The 20,360-nt window shown below is 38.8% G+C and overlaps 1 protein-coding gene across 3 annotated transcripts in view; it reads left to right on the top strand.

The window, feature by feature from the left end:
* Positions 1-20,360, top strand: part of LOC138049890 (V-type proton ATPase 116 kDa subunit a 1-like) — a 68,329-nt gene that overhangs the window by 22,377 nt on the left and 25,592 nt on the right. For all 3 annotated transcript variants that reach the window (XM_068896390.1, XM_068896522.1, XM_068896457.1), the window contains exons 9-15: positions 7-84; positions 2,024-2,309; positions 2,419-2,558; positions 3,797-3,948; positions 11,820-11,925; positions 12,414-12,532; positions 20,286-20,331. In XM_068896390.1, the coding sequence (XP_068752491.1) occupies positions 7-84; positions 2,024-2,309; positions 2,419-2,558; positions 3,797-3,948; positions 11,820-11,925; positions 12,414-12,532; positions 20,286-20,331 (927 nt within the window). The remainder of the gene's footprint in view (positions 1-6; positions 85-2,023; positions 2,310-2,418; positions 2,559-3,796; positions 3,949-11,819; positions 11,926-12,413; positions 12,533-20,285; positions 20,332-20,360) is intronic.

Genomic DNA, 20,360 nt, shown 5'->3' with positions numbered 1-20,360 from the left:
TTGTAGGTGTTGAATGAAACACGAGACCACCGTCATCGCCTGTTAGTGACTGTGGCCAAGAATATTAATCAGTGGTTCATTAAGGTATGGATTAAGTAGTTACTACATGTGTGGATTATTAGAGTTGTAGCAAAAAAATTGGCTGCCCTACTGGACTGTAGGTTGCTAAGTTCTCGTTAAAGTAAACAGGTTAAACTTTTATCTTGACCAATCTGCTTACACTGCTTAAACATTTCAATTTCCGAATTCTGCGCCCTCGTCAACAGCACAAAAGCAGAAAAATCGTCATAGGAATGGTTAATTATCACAGTTGTTTTTGCTTGCGTTTGTTCAACGAGAAAATATGACATTTTATAAAAACTTGGGAAAAGGACCCTGTGGACCTTATACGTTTAACGAAAACATGAAGTTTTTTTTTTTCATGTCCATAATATGCATGAAAGTCAAAGATAAAAGACTTGATAAAGATCTGAGGGAATCCGCGAGAGTTTTCTCCCTTAAGGAGGCTTGAAAGGGTTTTCAGCTGAGCGCACGTGCGTAAGCCACACACGCAATTCGTAAGCTGCTTGCGTCAGCTCATGATTCAAATGGGTCACCAGAAATAAACAAATACCGCTAATTTCGCTTACCTTTCTCCAATTCCTATATACATGGAATATAAATAGACATCTCCTATTCATGAAAACTACGAAAATTCTACTTAAATGGTTTAATAGTCACTTAAATCCGTTTGTGTTGACCTGTAGCTCCACTTGCGCGCGGACTCGAATGAGCGGGTGATGCATGCGTAAATGCTGATCTTGTAACCCCCTAATTTTCCTGATTTTGCAACTTTACTCGTTTATATCTCTGCTTCTGGACGGTGAATTTTTTTCAGTTTTTGCATGTTCGCTTAGATTAATTTAAACCATTTGTCTTTCAAATTTAAAAAATTCTGTAGGTGAAGAAAAAAGTTAGAGACATTTCAAAAAAACTGAATTTTCCAAAAAACTGGCCCACAGATTTTGTTGAATTTTAAATATTTTAGAGAGTATTTCTAAAATTATCTGGTAACGCTGAATGGGAAAATCTCACCGTCCCCTTTCTTAAAAAAAAACAACATATATTGATTTTAAGGCTCAAAGAAATGCCTAATATCATTGCTATGGTAACATTATTTTGGAGGAAACCATAATGTGAGAAATCTACGATAGGTACTTTTAGTTAATACCCTGGCCAAATTTCGTCTTGATATGATTGCCCTAACTGTATCTGAGGACACAATATGTTTATTTGTTTGAAAAAAGGAGAAACTATTTCGAGCCACCTTAAGTTACATCAACGTGGTTGCTCAGTGTAAATATACCTGAAAGATTTGATTTGTACCACTATATACAGATGGGAAACTACATGTACATGTATCCTTCTAATAAGACAATCTTTTGAACCATTTTCAAATGATTTCATACCAAATAATTTGCTTACATGTACACCAAATTTACATTCAGGCAACGCAACTGCACAAGTCATGAGACAACTTCAAAAGGATAAACGGACAACTGCTCATTTTAAGTGCAACTGAATTCTGATCAACAACAGGCTTCTCATTCTGTTTAACCAGCGTAGAAAAAAATTGTTTGGAAATTTAAGATCGCTTGCTTATGTCATTACATTCTGTATAAATCAACGAGTGATATTGAGGAAAAGAAAATGTCAGGTTTTAGTACTGTATTGTATTGTCAAGTGAGTGGATGTTCGAGTTGATTGTGAAAAACCAGTTTTGTTAATTATCGCAGCAGATTATTCATTGATCTTTGGAGGAAAGGTACATTGTATGGCAGACTACTATATGTACATGTACTTGATATCCGACTTTCAATGCATCTACAACACATGAGTGTGCTGCGCTTGCCTAATTCATTTCCTGAGAGATCAGTCAAGCAACAAGCTCTTATTTTTCTCAAGTCGAGTTTCACAACTCGCGAGTGACTGTCAACGTCAACTTACTTTTGAACTCTATTGTCATATTCATGTCTACATGTAGGTGAAGAAAATAAAGGCAATATATCACACCATGAACATGTTCAATCTTGATGTGACACAAAAGTGTCTAATTGCGGAATGCTGGTGTCCAGTGAGTGATTTGGATAAGATTCAGCAGGCGCTGCGTCGTGGCACAGAGAGCAGTGGGGCTGCTATTCCATCCATCTTAAATCGCATGGCTACTCGCCAAGAGCCTCCAACTTTTAACAGGACAAACAAGTTTACTCAGGGCTTTCAAGCGATAGTAGATGCTTATGGTGTTGCTAACTACCAAGAAGTAAATCCAGGTAAACATTTTCACAAGATCATTGTAGTACACAATGCTGTTGTTGTTTTTTTTTTTTAGTTTGCGATTTCTGAAATGTGTTTTTTGTTCTTTTTCTATGGTTTCTATAGCTCTTTTCACCATCATAACATTTCCATTTCTGTTTGCTGTGATGTTTGGTGATTGTGGCCATGGCTTGATCATGTTCCTTTTTGCTCTGTGGATGATTCGCAATGAGAGGAAACTGCAAAGCTACAAAGAAGGAGGAGAGGTAAGTCATGACTGTTATTGTTTTCTTTCAGTATGGTGTTTTATTTCTTTAAAGTTGCTGGCTGGGGTGTACATGTAGGTCTTATTAAGATTACAGTATGATGTGGATGCATTAAGATAGTGAGCAACAGAGGGCCAAGGAGCTGCATCCCAGGTCCTACAGTACTTTCGAAGCTCCTTTTGCTGGAGTATTTTCCTGGCTTGGGCTATCCATGAGATAAAACATGATCAGCCATAGGAACGAGTTGAATTTTCGGCAACAGACATTGCGCATTGAACAACTTGTCCTCAGTTCAAGCTACATGTAGGAAGTGTTAAGCTATTCCAATTCAATTTTCATTTTTCCATTTCCAGTTCACAGTTACACTGTAGTTTTCAGTTCAAGTCTTGCAGTTGTTCCAGGCAGTCAAACAGATACATTTTCTAATTTTATTTGAAGTTAAATCATTTCATTATTAAATACACAGCTGTTACAGTGCATTTCACAAAATGTTGGAGAGGTGGTTTGCGAAGTTGGTTTTAAATTCCCAAAGTTTCCTTCGAACTTGGGAATCTCATGACGTACATTGTAACTGTCAATCAAATTGCAAACTTGGGAATTTCATGCCGAAGTTCGATCGGTTAGTCGGACAGTGGTTCTCACCACTGCACAATCATAACAAAATGTTTTGTCCTTGGATCAGTAGCTGCGCAGGCTGCTAAATACTGGATAAGTGTACATGTATTTTTATTTTCAAGAGTAAATGATTCCTGCAGTATGACAGTAACTTTCTTGAAAGGATAACCAAGATCCTGTGTTAGGCTGCGGCTGAACAATGCACACAACATCAACGGGACATTTTCGGGAAAACAAAATGTTATTCTCCACCAGTTTGATTTGGATTTCACAATATTATCCCATATGCACAGAAAATTAATGATTCTTATCTATGTAGCATATTTCCAATCCACAGTGAGTTTCTGTGCATCCCAATAGACTATTTTTCCCATCCCATAGTGCAATACGTTTTGGGGTTCTTTTACCTAAAACAATACTAGTTAATTACTCTTGGAACTGTATCATTGCTTCATTAAAATGGATATCCATTGTTTTAATGCAACTACCCCCCAAAATGAACTGTATTACAGTGTAATTATGGGTTTGGAAAAATAGTGAATTGTGTTGCTTCTATCGACCTAATAAAAAAATTCAAGAAATAAACCTAACACAGTGGTGTTTAATCGTATTTTCCCTTTCAGATGTTTGATACCTTGTTTGATGGCCGTTACATTATACTGCTGATGGGTCTGTTTGCTGTCTACACTGGTCTCATTTATAATGACTGCTTTTCAAGGTCTTTTAACATCTTTGGAACTGGATGGGATCTCAGTGTGAATTGGGGTTCTATTAGGTATACATCTGGCATTAACTTTGTGTTTACATGTATGTTATCTGCAAAAAATTGAGTAGTTCTAAGGCCAGTTTGGCTGGCGATATAGAAGAGTCACAGTAAGTCGACGTAGTAATTATTGTGAAAGCTAAACAGAAATGTAAGCAGAGTTTAAGATGTAGTAATCAGAATAGAAAGGGTTTGCTTGGTTGTGTATGTGCTAATTGTTTTATTCCTGTTTGACTTAACCCTTTGACATCCAAACCGGCCTAAACCGGCTTAAACCAGCCAGACTTACATGGAGTATTTTACTCTGTCTAATGCCAGATGATTTTACTCGTCAGTGGGGAGCCCCTGGGAGTCAATGGGTTAAAACGTTGTTTACATGTACATAATATAACACTGATAACGTTTTTATTATGATTTTTATTATTGTCACTTTTTGACAACAACTGATTCAGTCAGAAGCAGAAACATACTTACAGTGTAGTTGAAGGTGATAACCATAGACATCATTCATAGTGTAGTTTTCTGATGGCAACTCCTCAACCCTCAAAAGCCTTTTTTAAGGACTGGTTATGTGAATGTTTGTTAATAATTGCTGCGCTGAATTTATTTATTCACACTAGTTGATACAGTTGGCATTAAATGAAAGTGAGTTCCAACCTTGCATGTAAAGGATTCAGTAAAGCCTAGATTACTTGCGCTTGTAATGTATCATCTAATAACAACTGTTACAGTACTAACCATGAGTGAGGTCTTAAGGGAAAATCTGCAATAGCCAGGGCTAGGTTTGTGATTTACATGTACCTGCAAAGACCAAATTTCGAGGTGTGTTAGAAGAATTTGTTTGCAGCTGAATCAATCTGAAGTGACAACTTCACATTTGGTAACTGAGCGCTTATAATTATTTTTCTTTTATTGTTTGAAACCACCCAAGTCAATTGAACTAATGTATGAACTGATATGGTAAATTTTGTCGCATTCAAATCAATGGGCAAGTAAATGTGAATGCAGGCAGAAGTCCTAATTACTGGGTTGCCTTAAAAGGTAAAGGTAAAGGTCCTTGTTTTAACGAGGGTAGTATGTAACAGTCAACTAGAGTTACCGATGAACTAGTGGCCCTCAGTGCGCATGCAAACTTGACCATGTACAATAAACAAATTTCGATTATGATCATTAATTTCCTTGATGTCTCCTTTGAGAAGGGGTTTTCTACTTAGAATATTTGATGATAATCAAGATGCACAAGAAACCAGGCCTCGATTGGTGGATAATGCTATCCACTAATTGAGTTGTCCATTGGATAGTGGTTTATCCAGTGGGCACGTTGTTGTAGTTCTTGTGAATTGTGGATAATTCTGGTTTCTGGTTTGCGGATTCCGGTTTTCGGTTTCTAGATTCCTGATTCCAGATTCTGAATTCCTGCTTTTAGTGCTGCCCCGCAATAAAAAGGGAAGCCTTCTTCCTTTTAATAGCAAATGTGTTTGATTTTGTTGTCTTTGTGGATTGATGCTGTTCGAAATGATTGGAACTTCACTCATTTGCACATGTAGGTTGATATTTGATATTTGAGTTGTTTTCGTTAATATGTCAAATTTTTAGCGATTTTGTATTTCAAATGTTCTTTCTTGCAAATGATGAATAGGAAGCCATAGTTTTGCACGTCGGAAAATAATATTTGTTTAGTCATTATAGTGTGAACTGAAGTATATTGGGGAAGTGTACAATATTTCTGTAAGCATATCTACTGCACATTTAGGTGAACGTTTTTTGCACCCTTGATTAAATTTACATATAATTTTTGCAACAGTTATTTACAAACAAGAAGCTACGTGTATTTCAACAAGGAGCTCTTTAAAAAAGAAATAGCTTCTGGAATGGTTAAGGCGGGAGAAAAGGTAAAATATGTTGATGGGGCCCACTCTATTTGTTTACCAGTTAGCATGTAAAACGATAACTTTGGATTTTTCAACAGTTTATTGCTTCAGTCTAACCGGAAATCATTCAGGTAGCTAAAGCTTTTTATTTGTGACCCATTTCCATTGCTTTTGTGTTCGTCGTTTTTATCTTGCTATACTTCAAGTTCACGTGTTCATGATGCTTTTGCATCTCGAAGATGTTTAGGTATGTATTCACTGTGTCTGTGTCAGAGCGCTCGGAAGCGAGACTTTCGAGTCAACATTTGATTAGATTGAGAGGAGAGCATGTGAAATGCCAAAAAAAGTATGAGTCCTATCCAGAATTTACATTTTTCTCAGAAGAAGAGAAACTACAGTACTGTTGTTGAACAGAAGCTGCCCTTGATAGTTTCGCACATTTGGGGTTGTTATTTCGGTTAACAACGTGACAGCTGTTAGTTTTTCACATGCCTAAGAATGTAAATATAGCTTTCGTGGCTTAAATTTCTAATTTTGTTGTTCCGTAGGCCTCGCGTTTCGTACATGTTGCACTCGAATAATTCGTTGTTTTCTTTTAAGAGTAAATTAATTATATCTAGCCGTCACAGCACAACTTGCTCTTTTTATCATCTGGGAGACGAGATAATCTCTCACAAATCAAAATTTAAGGAATCATTCACATCTCAGGGATTAACGTAAGTTCAGAATTTTCCAGTTTTGTGTAGAATATTTTTATTTAATCGTTCGGTTAAAGTGCCTTTTATTATTTCTTTTTTCAAATTTCCTCTATCGTGTGATTAGCCCTAGTTCACAGTTGAGAATGCTATTTTGGTAGTTTTCTGTTTATTGCATGTTCAAGCTTGTTCGAACCACATACATAAGAAGACGTAAGAATACACATGAACACTCAGCCACATGGCTTAAGGAATTCCATTTCCTGTTTCGAATTGAAACTAACTCCGCTGAGATGTGGGCTCAACTGTAATAACAGGTATTATAGTATACATCAGACTCACGATGAAGAGTGTGATTGGTCGAGAGCATTCAATCAATTCACAATAGCTTCTGAACTTGAAATGATAAATGTAATATCTGCTGCAGATATTATTATCATGTCAAGTTCAATGTCTGCCTGGTTACTAAGCCCCTTGGAGTGTTCTCCTCAGAAACAAAATGGCTGAACACTTCGCTTCTGTTTCTGAGGATGAATCATTTGAAAAATGTATAATAAAACAATTATTGAATTCGGTTTTCGCATGATATCATGAATTATCAAAACCTCGTGTCTGTGTTATCTGCCTCAGCCTTCGGCTTCGGCAGATAACACAGACCTCGGTTTTGATAATTCATGATATCATGCTTAACCTCATCCAATAATTGTTTATTATTAATTTCTCAACCTCGGATAATGCATTTCTCGTGCTCTGATTGGTTTACTCAATCTCGTTTATCAGTTCATACAATGTATACCTTTGTTTGACCTTTTATGGCAAGTGATTGCGCCAAGCGTCAGGAAGCGTTGCTTAGCTAAAAAAAATTTCGCCTGAAAACGAAATTTCTCTCGAAATAAAGCAAAAAGAAAACGTTTTTGTGGAAAGTTTGGATCAATAGACCAATTTCGATATATTAAAATTCAGTCCGAAACAAAAGGCATCATCTCGAGGCTCTGGGGAATAAACTCATACAAATCCTTATATTTATTCCCCAGAGCCTCGAGATGATGCCTTTTGTTTTGGACTGAATTTTAATATATCGAAATTGGTCTATTGTGATGGTTAGAAGTGCGCAAAAAGGTAAGAAATGTTTTTGTAATGAGCATGCATCTGTCTGACCACCAAGGTACATTTGTATTACACAACATCGCATCTTCATGAAGTTTTTTCGACGGATTGCAATCTGGTTTTCTTGCTTTAGGTCGTATTTCGTACTTCCAAACTTTAGGAGTTAAAGGAATTGCGCTTGTTGGACATGATACTGGTTATAGCCAACTCGGCGCTAGGTGCCTCCTTGGCGATTGACCATCTCACATCCAACACGCGCTCATGGAGTAATTGTTAATTGAAGACTTTTGTATGATTGGCCACTACACCTCACTGTGTAAGTAGTTTATCCTGAAGTCAAAATCGATACGTTGCATTTCTGAGGAAACGAAACCAAAATAAGTAGTGTGTCGTTTGCGGACTGAGCAGCCCTGGGGATGATGAGAAATATGCCGCATTCAAGCTCGATTCCCTGGTCTGCTTCTTCCATTGTAGGAGTTACCAGTACCAGGAGTACCTATTGGCTTCCTAGGCTTTTTTCTTTGTTATTTTCGGATTAGCCCAGCCAGCATTGCTCTTGAAAAAATCCATTTCTGTGCCTTGAATACCACCCGAGTGCCCTTTGTTTCTGTGTAGCATACCACAGGCAACCCAGTTTACGCTCACGGAGCGTCCATTCTGGTTTTGAGTTACAGTTACCTTCAGGTTTGTCCCTACTTTGCATAATTTTTAAATGGGCTATGGGCATTATGGTAGAATGAAACCCTAGGTCTAAGCCAATCAGAACAGTCATTGTATTGATGACAAGCTCTAGCAATATTAGAGACCTTAAGCAGAGACGACGAGAACTGACAACGAGTACGAACCGGAAGTACCTTTGAACCATAAGATGATGCTGCGCATGTCATGTCTTGTCTTCGCTGACTTCATTCGTCGTCCACCCATCATCGAGAAGGTGAAAACAGCTGTGTTGCCATCCTCTGTTCTACGTAAGTATTTGTCAGACTATTTCTTCGCCTTTTAGGGGTTTAATTTAGCAAAAGCTAAGCAATCATGGGTTTGAATTTAGAATGCAAAAAGTTTCTTTTGTTTTTGTGTCAAACTCCCGCATCAGGGTAAGATCTGAAGTCTTAGTAAATTGTATCATTCATGATGAACTTTATAATTTCCTTGTGAAAAATGACAGTCGCTTTGGGACAGTTAAATTTGTGTTTCAGTTTCTCAGCAGCATACCTCGCGAATATTAAAAAGCAGAGAGAGCATTTGCAGCTTTCTAAATTTTGACTGAGTTATCAACTTCAACTTTATTCATTGCTTGATCTGTCTGAATATACATGTATAAGCTTTTTCTAGTAATGATGCAAATAGGGTTGTTTGTAATATATAGGGATGAATCCCAGAAACAAAATGCCACGTTGTTACAGCAAGCTCGAATTTCAAGAGATTGAAAAAACAGTCCTGTAGATCGCAGACTTGCAACATAGACATACAAGCTAACCAGCATACAATGCAGGCCAGAGTAAGCCTGATTAGCACTAATTTAGATTAAACTGTCAAGGTGTATGCAATTAAATATGATATGCAATTAAAACAGGATTAGTCTTGATCCCTGCTCAGAAGTGTAAAAGGAATTTTAAGACATTCACATCAGTTTTTCTTCTCTAGAAACAACTCCATGAAATGGACAGAAGACCATGACTTAACCCTCTGTGGGCAAGTTTTTGTCCAGGAGCCTTTCAAGCATCCAAAAAACAGCAAGGAAAAAGGTGAGGTGTGGGGGCAGACCCACCTAGATGCAGCAGTTGAAGAAATTCTGGACAAAGAAAAGGCAGCTGACACGGAAAGGAATGAGCAAGCTGGCACTCTCACCAAAAAATACTAGCGTGAGAAGGCAAGTGCCGAAGAGGTTAGGCACCAAGCTATGGAATGTCTGGGCAAAACCCAAAAAAGAAATGCAGATTCCAAAGAAGAAGAAGAAGAAGGAAAACCTAGTAAAAGAGGAAAGAGAAGAAGTTCGGATGCTGTTGAATACCTCAAGGAGAAGTTTGAGTTAGAAAGTAAACTGAGGAAGGATGAAATGGAGTTCAAGAAAAATGAACAGCAGATGTTGACGGATCAACAGAGTCAAATGCACAAGCAGCAATTAGAAATGATGAAGATGGTACAACAACAGAATCAGTCATTAATTGCTTTATTGGAGAAAGCTACATTCACAAAGTGACTATCACAAGTCTCCTCAAGATTTTGGAAACTTATTTTAAAACAGGTTGCACTTAAGGGAGTATTAATCTTAGAGACTCCTTCTTTTGGAAACCCAAGCCATGTTAAGCATTAACTTACTTAAACTTTGTTGAACTATGTTGAAAGTTGAGTTAACAAATATTTTACACAGTTTTTCAGCATGATTTTGTGATGTGGGGAACTTGTTTCTTTATTTCAGTACAAAAATCATGCTTGTTTGCTTCTGCATGGGAGGTATTTTTTTCCTCACATTTACAGCCTTAAAGCCTGGTTCACACTTGCAACTTAGTGAGAGAATGACCTGAAGTTTGTTTGCCTTATGTCCATGATAGTGTGAATCTGGCATGAGTGTAACAGTGTACAAAAAGCATGTTGGTAAAATTAAACCTCATTTTGAATTCTTATTTGCTATGATTTTACACATTGTGCATAATGTCCCATGTTACAAAGTTACTAAAACAAACCGTTTTAACCTAACCCTAACCGTTATCAAAAAAGATTATTAAGAAAAGTAGTCTTCTAAGGAAGGACGTTCCAGCTGAAAAAAACTTGATGTCTGATTTCCATAGAGACATCTGAGGGCATTTCTAAGTAGGGCACTGACAACATACATTTTACCCACACTACTGAGACCAATTTTTAATTTTTTTTTAAAGTCAAAAAACTTGAAGTAGTTAGTGACATCATTGAATAGCCACTCGACTGATTCTTTGACACTGCTCATCGACTGGTTGAAATCCATCATTTGAGGGGTCAAGGCTCTATTCCTGAAAGCTGCTTGAAGGTGTACCCTTAAAGGGTACGCTGGATCACCATAAATGCAGTATGGATTCCCCAAAGGAGAGTTAGCAAAAGCTTGAAGGTCATTAAGGAGTCTTGAGTCTGGCAGCATGCCCGCATCATGCCTCCTTCCTTCTAAAAAATAGAAAAATACTCAAAATTGTTTTCCTGAATGACATAGAAATATATGACAAAACAAAGAATTATTATTATTACCTATGGGACCATATAGATGACCTATCAGACCATTGGGAAGGGCACCACACTAAAACTTCAAAGAATGTACTCTCTTGTGGCCGTTATAGACTGCTCTCTGATGCTCTGCAGCTCGGGAAAATGCACGTACTGTCCTGTCAACAAATCCAAAACAATTGTCCAAGGCAGAACCCTGGGCAGCAATAGTGTCACTATACAGTTGCAGCAAGGGGTGAGAGAGAACTTGGTGATTCCACTGAGTGATTCTGTGGCAGTGTGTATCGTATAATTATGTATATGTAGTCGAGCACTTGGTTGCTAACCATGCTTAACACTGGAACTGGCCGATCAAATCGTGGAATGATATCACTGAATCTGCAGGGGTAAGACAATCTTCTCAGAAGAATACAAAGCGCTTCCATTCCACTTGATACGGTTCTTTGGTAACACGTAAAGCTGTCTGGTATTTGAAGGACTTTGGCAAGAAGTGGAAGGTCATGCTTCCTGAATCTAAATTCTGCCAAACACTCGGCATCATTAATATCGTCCAGAGAAAACCTTCCAAAACTCTCATAGCAAAAATCAAGATTTTTTGGCGAGTATTCCTCATAGAACAACAACAGTTCTTCAACATCTAAAATGCCTTGAGAGTGACTAAAGAGAAAAAGTTCTTGAAGCTCGTGAAATGAAACCATCTCGACGAAAAAATGATTTTCTGTGCTGTTTGTTGTGTTTACGTTCACTTTCTCGGTGAGCAAAGCTTAATTTTAGATTTTCCCGCTGTTTTCGTACGGTGAACGCACGGTTCTGTTCCAGTCTTCACGTGGTACTATTCGTCGTCATCTTCTTCGTCGTCAATGTTTAAGGTCCCTATTCTAACATTTTTAATACCAGTTATTCTTTTTATTCTTGTTTTATTAACCAATCATTCATTAATTATTATTTATTGGTCATTCAGTTGGTGACAACATTGTGCTAAACTGGCTACTTCATGTTGTTTCTTATTGTTTGATAGTAAAGCTGCAGTGGAATCTTACCTCAAGAAGGATGATGCCAAAGGGGTCATGTTGGACCCAAAGAAAACCTACACTGGAATACCTTATTACTTTGGAATGGATCCTGTGAGTCCTTTCCTTTTTCCTCACACTTGAAACTTGCACGACTTGAAGAACTGCTGAAGGAAGTTTTGTGCTCAGCACTTTGCAGATTAAATTTTAATTGTCTTCGTCAAGCTTGAGATAAAAATGGAGAAGCTTACAGTATATTTTAAAAAAAAGAGGTTATTTTAACTAAATTTGGTAGGAATGGACATAAGTTGTCACAACTGAAAGCTGGAAAGTTATGACTTGACGTGTCCTTGCTGATAGCCATCCACTTTGTTTTAGTTGTAGTGATCCTTATTTGCAATTATTTTCCTAATTTCACTTTGTCAGTTGAGAATATGTTTCCATATCCCGTGTCCCTGTCCCACCTTTAACCATACAGTGTACCATTAATAGGCTCCAACTTGTAAGAGAAACTTATCGCAGATCCTCAAGTTTCTTTTTTTTCCTTTTGTTTTGTTTTAAGCTTACCAGTTCCATCTCTCTAACTAGTTGCATCATTGCAGATTTGGCAAATGGCTGTGAATAAATTGACCTTTATCAACTCATTCAAGATGAAGCTCTCTATCGTATTTGGTGTGACACATATGATATTTGGTGTTTGCTTAAGTTTCTTCAACCACAGGTGTGTATATACATACATTCAGATTAACAAGACTTGTATTCTATTAGACGGGCAGGTCTCGTTTTACGGTAAAAGTTAAGAATCCAATCCCACCAAGGCGTCGGCCAAGGCGTCGGTCGACTGTCAGCCGACGCGTTGGCCGCTGTTTAATCTTATAACATATAACATGTGTGTGTGGCATGTCGGTGACTCGTTTGGGCCTTATTGAACTGTTGAAACCTAAACGTACCTTTTTCAAACTGAACGGAAATGTCTTCAACGGCAAACATTCACTACAATATGAAAATAAGAAATTTACTTTTGACCGCCATCTTGTATTTTGTGATATTAGAACCCAGTTCTCATTATGACAAGTGTTATTAGAACCCAGTTTTCACTCTGGCAAACGTGTTGCCTGAGACTTCATCTTTATCAGCTTTACAGGGCTTCTAAGAGGGTGCGAAAAAAATTTGGACATGCAGGACTCATTATGCGGCAAGGTGTTCAATCAAGAACATAATTATTTGAGCACAAGGGAACAACATTATGCAATTGAGTTGGACATAGACTTTTGCAAACTTGGTGGCTCCTAAAGGAGCCGTTTTTTTTTTTTTTTTGTAGTTGACAAAGCCCTTTAGGAATAGAAGGCATCTTCCAACGCTATCGGCAACAGCCTCTTCGCGATGTGAAGTCGTTTCACAAACAGCAACAGATCGCCCAGCTGCGTTCGGCACTCCTGCTCGATCATTTTAACTGAAAGTTTCGGGTCTCCCAGCCTCTCCAGGGTGCTTTGGTACGTCACTTTGTTTACAATTCGTAGCTCCGCTATGCCGAGGAAGTCTCTAACCGTGCTGTGTGCTGTGCCTGCGAGTCTGTAAGCATTGTTCAGGCTACACTTCTCATTCAGGGTAGAGAGCACTGCTGTGTATCATTGTTGAATTTCAGTAAGGTCATTGTGGTCGACCTTCGCACCAGTTTCATGGTTTGTTACAGCTGGTGGTTCTGAGTTCTGCAAGGTTCGTAGCTGCTGCTCCAGGGTCTTAATGAGGTCATCTTTTGCTTTCAACTGCTCCTTGTAGGTGGCGATTTGCTGGTCATTTTGCCGGACCAAGTCTGCCATCTCGTCGGCGTCCTGTTGAGCCTTAGCTACAATCTCAGACAAAACTATTGAGACAGTAACACAACTTCGCCTTCATTTTTAAACATCCCTACTTACTCTCCCCTTCCACTCCCCTCCCCCCCTCAGTCAATGTTGCTGAGTATCGTCATATGTTCTACAGTATATTTCTGCCCAAGATAAATCAACAATGAAGTTGGGGGGGAGGGAAAAGGGCAGGTTCCAAGCGGCACATTTGGATAACTTGTTGAAGTACCCAAAATGTTCTTTTGTCTCAACAGGTTTTGTCCGAGATTGTCTGTTATACGTTATGTTACTAAAACGGAAAAATTAGTAATTATTTTGCAAGATATGTGATCTACACAGGTTACAAAGACATGTTTTGAGTATTGGAATTGTTTTCTTTGAGAAAATCTTATAAACAGTGGAAAATTTTCATGTTTGTGGCGTGTTGTGGTGACAAGTGATTATTCAATTTTCTCTGTTTTGCATATGAAGGCTACTATTGCACGCAATGTTAACGTTATTTTCGACCTGAAAACAAGAGAGACTGATAATGCATGGGATAGTGAGTTATTCTAGCAGTGATTCTGATAGCAGTGATACTCCGTTACACACTCTAAGTGAAGTAGACGTAAGGAGCGTATACCTTGTGACATACAGTCAAGCGGACTTAGAGAAGTTTTCCTGCCGCAGAGAATTTGCTAATGCAGTCGTTGAGGGCTTTTCCAAGTCTAAAGTCTAAAGAGTTGTTCAATGGTGTTGCTGCAGAGAAAAGCATCAAAGGGGTGGTGAGCACTACCACCTAGCCTTGAAGCTCAATAGAAACCAACGATGGCTTGCTGCAAAGGAATACCTGCTTGATACCTACGGCATCTCAGTTCACTTCTCAAACCGTCATCATAACTACTATAGCGCCTGGTGTTACGTAACCAAGTGTGATGAGAGTTTTGAACAAAGTGAAGGGCATCCCGATATTTCGAACAGCAGCAGACCGCAAACAAGCGCTGCAAGTGTAACTAAACGATTAAGAAAAAGGGAAAGAGAGGAAAGGACGGCGATTCAGTCCAGCGAGGAAGAGGATGAAGGTGAAGAGGTGGAAGCAGGTGGTAGCCACGGAAAACGTTCAAAGTCAAGGAAGACACGTAGGAAGCGCCTAACAGCCTTTGAGGTATCGCAAATTATTGTCAATAAGAATGTGAAAACAGTTACTGAACTACAAGCGCTTGCCTGTGAACAAAAACAAGAAGGTAAAACAGACCTCGCGGAATTCTTAGTTTCTCGTAGTCCTCGTGTTGTCTCTGATGTGTTAAACTCCGCATGGGAAATTGAAAGTGCTTCCCAGAAACTCGAGAGATCAAAAAAGACAAGAATAGAGTTGTTACATGAAGCAAACGAGAGTGATTGCCTAGAAACGTGTAATGGCCAATGGTTGCAATGCGCACTAGAAGTCCTTGAAAATAATCAAGTCCCTGTCCGCGTTTTCGTAGATGCTGTGCTTGACTTGTTAACTAAGGGCCGCGGCAAATACAGGAACATGATGATTGTTGGTCCTGCTAATTGCGGGAAAACATTCATTTTCAATCCATTGACTAGTATCTTTCAAACATTTTGTAACCCAGCATCTGGAAGTTTTGCATGGGTTGGTGTAGATAAGGCCGAGTGTATATTTTTGAATGACTTTCGGTGGTCACCAATTATTATTCCATGGCACGATCTTTTATTAATTCTTGAGGGGCATGTCGTTCAATTACCCTCACCGAAAACACACTTTGCGTGGGATATTTCTTTCGATAGAGACACGCCAATATTTTGCACTGGTAAAAGCCCCTTGATGTTTGTGAAAAACGGAGTTATTGATGATCGTGAAAGTGACATGATGGCCTGTAGGTGGAAAGTATTTTACTTTAATTGTCAAATCCCAAAGGAGCGGCATAAGGAACTTCCTCCCTGTCCCAAGTGTTTCAGTGACCTTATTTTACATGTATAAAATCTTTCAGCAACCATGACACGGTTAACGTGTCATTAGGAAAGGGCTGTAAAAATATAGCAACGGTTAACAAGAGTTTTTAACGGTTAACGGGCATCGGTCGCGTTAACAAGCAATTGAAAGAGTCCTCTTCTCAAGCATATTGTGTTAACCGCTGTTAACCGTTGAAAATTCCTTGAAACTCCCTGTTAATCGTGCAAATAAGTAGGAAATCTTCAAGAATGTATGTTAACTTACAAATAGATCAGACAAATCACAGAATATCCATTTGAACTAACTTTTTATTCCTTGTTCGTGACAATTTACGAGTGACGTCTTCGAGTAAATAAATGATGCTAAGTGAGTTATAACAGATTATTTGTACATAAGTGCAAGTGCGGTTCTCATACTTTCAAAGGGCACGTAAATGGAAACTGTTGAAGATATTTCATTTCTAATACGTTTAGTTACATAATACGTTTTCTCGGATTATTAGACATATTCTATTATCCATTGAGTCTGTGATGTTATCGATTGTCTGTTCTGGAAATGTCATCATTGTTGTAATTATGCGGGAGGTAAATTCCTCGTATGTTTCCTTTGTAATATTGAAGTTAATCGCCTGTCTGCAAAGTTCTAACTTAACTAAGTGAAATGAATTTTCTATTGGATTAACATCCGGGCTTCTGGGTGGTATTTGTAGTAGCTGCGAACCCTTGCGAGCCAAAATACTTCGGACAGCGGCACAATTTTGACTGGGGTCTCCATCCTGAATCCATAACCGGGATATTCCCTTTCCAGCCTGCATAAACATGGCGTCCAAGATGTTCTCCACAAAAGAAGCAAAGAACTCCCCATTCATATGCTCATACTGAGTGCACTGGATGACTCCTTTTCCATATCTTATAGCAACAATTAAATTTACGACTCTCCTGCCACTTCCTACTTTAGCACCCTTCCCTGTGCAACCTCTATTAAGACCTTCGCATTTTTTGCGCCAAATACGCCCTTGCGGTGCTCTTGCTTGGTCTGCCGGATTGGTTTTGTGGTAGAAACTCACACCATCAAGATAGAAAGCTATTTTGTTTTGCCACACATCCTTTGGATACTCTCTTTGCATATATTTGGCAAATTTCATACGCAGCGCGAGATCTTTTTCAGTTACAAGCTCTTTCTTCCACGCCTGTAAACAACACACGACGTATTGTTCTGTTACTCACAGAGCTCCGTTGAATGCCTGCTGTCTCCATGATCCGAAACGACGAAAAGTTACCCTCTTCGTGCCTTAACCTTGTCAAAGCTCTCATTAATTTCCTTTCATCTCTGTCACTCAATTTGCGTGGTCTTCCGCCCATGTTCTTAGAATCCGTTACATTTTTGGAGTTGTACTGTTCTTTCCTCAGCCTATACACACTTGCTCTTGAGATCTTACATTCTTGCATGATTCTCTTTATAGATATCTCCTTTTCTCGAGCTAAAAACTTGGCATAGGCCCGCCTTTTTGGTTCAATCACTCCCCGGAATACCATACTTGCAGCGTAAATACACACAATTCTTTCCTTTTGTGACGTCACAAAGGAAGTTAATTATCTATTTTTTCATCACATAATTACTTCTTGTGTCACGCGTAATGAACTGTCCAAATATTGTTGCCCTGGTTTGAATAACAACAGAGCTAATGCTGTTTCTTTACCACATGCAATCTCTTATGGTTCATACCGCACAAGTAAGGTACTGATATACACAGGGGCTAAGTTATTTCATGCTTTATAAGTGAGTAGCAAAACCTTAAATATAACCCTCTTCTCGACAGGCAACCAATGTAATTTCTGGAGAATAGGACTGGTACGCGCAGCCTTAGGCAATTGAGCTTCAAGGCGCGCATCACAATTCTGAATGCGTTGCAATTTTTGAAATAAGTACTTCGGAGAGCCTAGGAGTAGCGAATTACAATTGAACAAGGATCTTTGTTTTATCAACCGTCAAATACTTGCGAATCTTTCTCAGATGGAACAAGGCAGCCTTGCAAGCAGAGTTTACATGTTTCTCTAGAGATAACGTCCGATCGAAAACTACTCCTATGTTCCTGGCCAAGACTGAAGGACAAACACGACAATTCCCCACTACTATACTGTCTAAAGATTGATGGGGTCGGTACCTAGAGCTTATGACAAGCAATTCAGTTTTGTCTCTATTTAGCTTAAGTTTATTGCGGGTCATCCAGTTGTTGATCTCTCCAACACAAGATTCAACCCAGGAAACGGAACTAACCTGATCATCGGCACTCAGGGAATTGAAAGAGAGATACAACTGGGTATCATCAGCATAAAAATGAAAACCCATGTTGCATCGCCTCACAATATCCCCGAGTGGCGAGACATAAAGTAAGTACAGTATCGGTCCCAGCGCAGATCCCTTAGGCACACTGCACAATAAGGAACGCGTAGCAGACCTAACACCCCGAATACAAACAAAGTGAGATCTGTCGCTCAGGTGTGATCTGAACCAAGCCAAAGCTGAACTACGTAAACCAAAATGATGAGCTAATCAGTTCAAAAGTATTGAGTGATCGACTGTATCAAAAGCAGCGGAAAGATCCAGTAATAACAAAATAACTGCCCTGTTCCTATCAATATCAATAGCTATATCATTGAAAACTTTAACCAAAGCAGTTTCGGTGGTATGAAATTCTTTGTAAGCTGACTGCATGATCTCATCTAAACAATTGTTGGTGACATGCTCGATCAACTGAAACGCTACCACCCATTCAGTGAATTTAGACAAAAACGTAAGATTTGAAATAGGACGAAAATTAGCAAAAACCTCAGAATCAAGGTGGGGCTTCTTCAGGAGAGGATTCAGCAATGCACGTTTAAAAGATTCTGGTACCACAGCAGAGCAAATAGACTGATTAATAATCCTAGTCATAACTGGTAGAAGCACTGAAATACATTGTTTCAGAACTGAAGCAGGGACAGGATCTAAAGGACACAACGTAATAGTTGACTTGCCAGTTAGCTGCGAAATATCAGAGGACGTTACAGACCTGAAAGTAGACAGTGTAAATTGATCAGAAAAGGATACATTGTCATCAAAATCCAAAATACTGTCAAATACTTCATCAAGTGCATTGCGAATGACTGCTATCTTATCACCCAAAAAAGTCAACAAACTTGTTTGCCAGATCGGTATCAGATTCACAAGTTGAAGAATAAGACACAGGCGTGTTCCTGTGGAGTAATTTACTTACTGTATTGAATATAGTTTGCGAATTGCTACAATCCCGAATGATGCCAGAATAAAACTCCATTTTAGTAACCTTGATCAAATTCTTCACCTTACGGCTCTGCTCGTGGAATCTTCGAGCTCACCAAACTGGGCCTTCAGATCTTGATAGGCTTTGCCAAGTTGCTGATTTTTCTGCTGCAGCTGCCGACAAATGGATTTATAGTTAGGCTCAGCTTCTGGAGACCCTGCGGCTGCGGCTACCTGCGGCTTCTCCTTTTCTGCTGCCCCCCTTCACTTTTTGGCCTTCTGTTTTTTCGTTGGTGGCTGCTCACAATCAAATTTACGACTGTCGCCACTACAAGAACTGCACATCACTAAACAGTGGATTCTTGTATGACCAGATTGTCGCAGACAGTACACTTAGTTAGATGTTGAGACATAGTTGAGTATAGACAGTTGCAAATAGATGCTAATGGTGTCAACTACATTGAGTTGTCACATTAAAGAACATGTTCCTTTCATTTCATTGGTTCAGTAAGAAGCGTTGTGATTGGTTTAATTTAACAAGCAAAGGTCGTCAGAGAGGAAGAAGGCTAGGAACAACGACTGCGGCCAAAAGCCAAGGAATTGGAACTTGTGCAATAGGAGAAAGAAAACTTTATTAAAGGATGACGTTTACAATGAATGGTCAAGCACTGGAAGAAAGATGGACCGATCAAATTCAAACATGACACACTATTTTGCTACTGTTTTGTTTGACTGTAGAAATCTGTCATTGTTTCGACAATGAAAATGGATAGTCAGTGCGCACATAACCAGTGCCATAAAGCGGGGTTGATGATATACGAGAGTTTGTGACTCGGGACACAGAAAATTGTCTGTAGTACCTATTAAGCTGGTAAATTTAAGAGAAAATATGAGCGTTTTGGAACAAACAAACCTGTCCGTATTAAGCGGGTCTCCGTAGAGTGGGGTTTCACTGTACATGTACATTGATGAATATGTTCGATCTGTCATTTCCTGGAAAAATAAATATTGTTGCTGCAAAATGTTAAGAGGTATCTTAAAATCAACAGGGAGCCGAAAACATAATGGTAATGAGTGGCGGGTGTTGTGAAAGTTTTTTAGGGCATGAGTGGCAGGTGTTGTGAGAGTTTTTTAGGGCAGAGAGACTTTGAATGGTCTTTTGCCCTTGTGGATGGCAAGACTTGCGAAAAAATGGCCATTTCTTTCAATTTGCCACACCTGGTCTCGGGGAATCTACTGCACACTGTACATCCTGGTCTTGCGTTCTCAGAATTAATATTTCATACACAAGTAAAAGAAAGTGAAAGAATCCTGAGCCTTTTAATGTTATTTGAGGGGTTTATACAAAATATAATATGTGAGATTACTAAAAACGTTTTTTTGTAACTTGTCACATTTCTTGCGATGTTAAGAATTCTATCATGTTATTTTAGGCACTTCAAGAAGCCCCTGAACATCTTTAGTGAGTTTATTCCACAGGTTAGTCAGTGTACAAGTACAGTATCATA

Source organism: Montipora capricornis, chromosome 1, assembly GCF_036669925.1.
Source record: "Montipora capricornis isolate CH-2021 chromosome 1, ASM3666992v2, whole genome shotgun sequence".
In the NCBI taxonomy this organism is placed as follows: domain Eukaryota; kingdom Metazoa; phylum Cnidaria; class Anthozoa; order Scleractinia; family Acroporidae; genus Montipora; species Montipora capricornis.
Note: the sequence above shows the minus strand (reverse complement) of the source record. Positions and strands in the feature narration are given on the sequence as shown.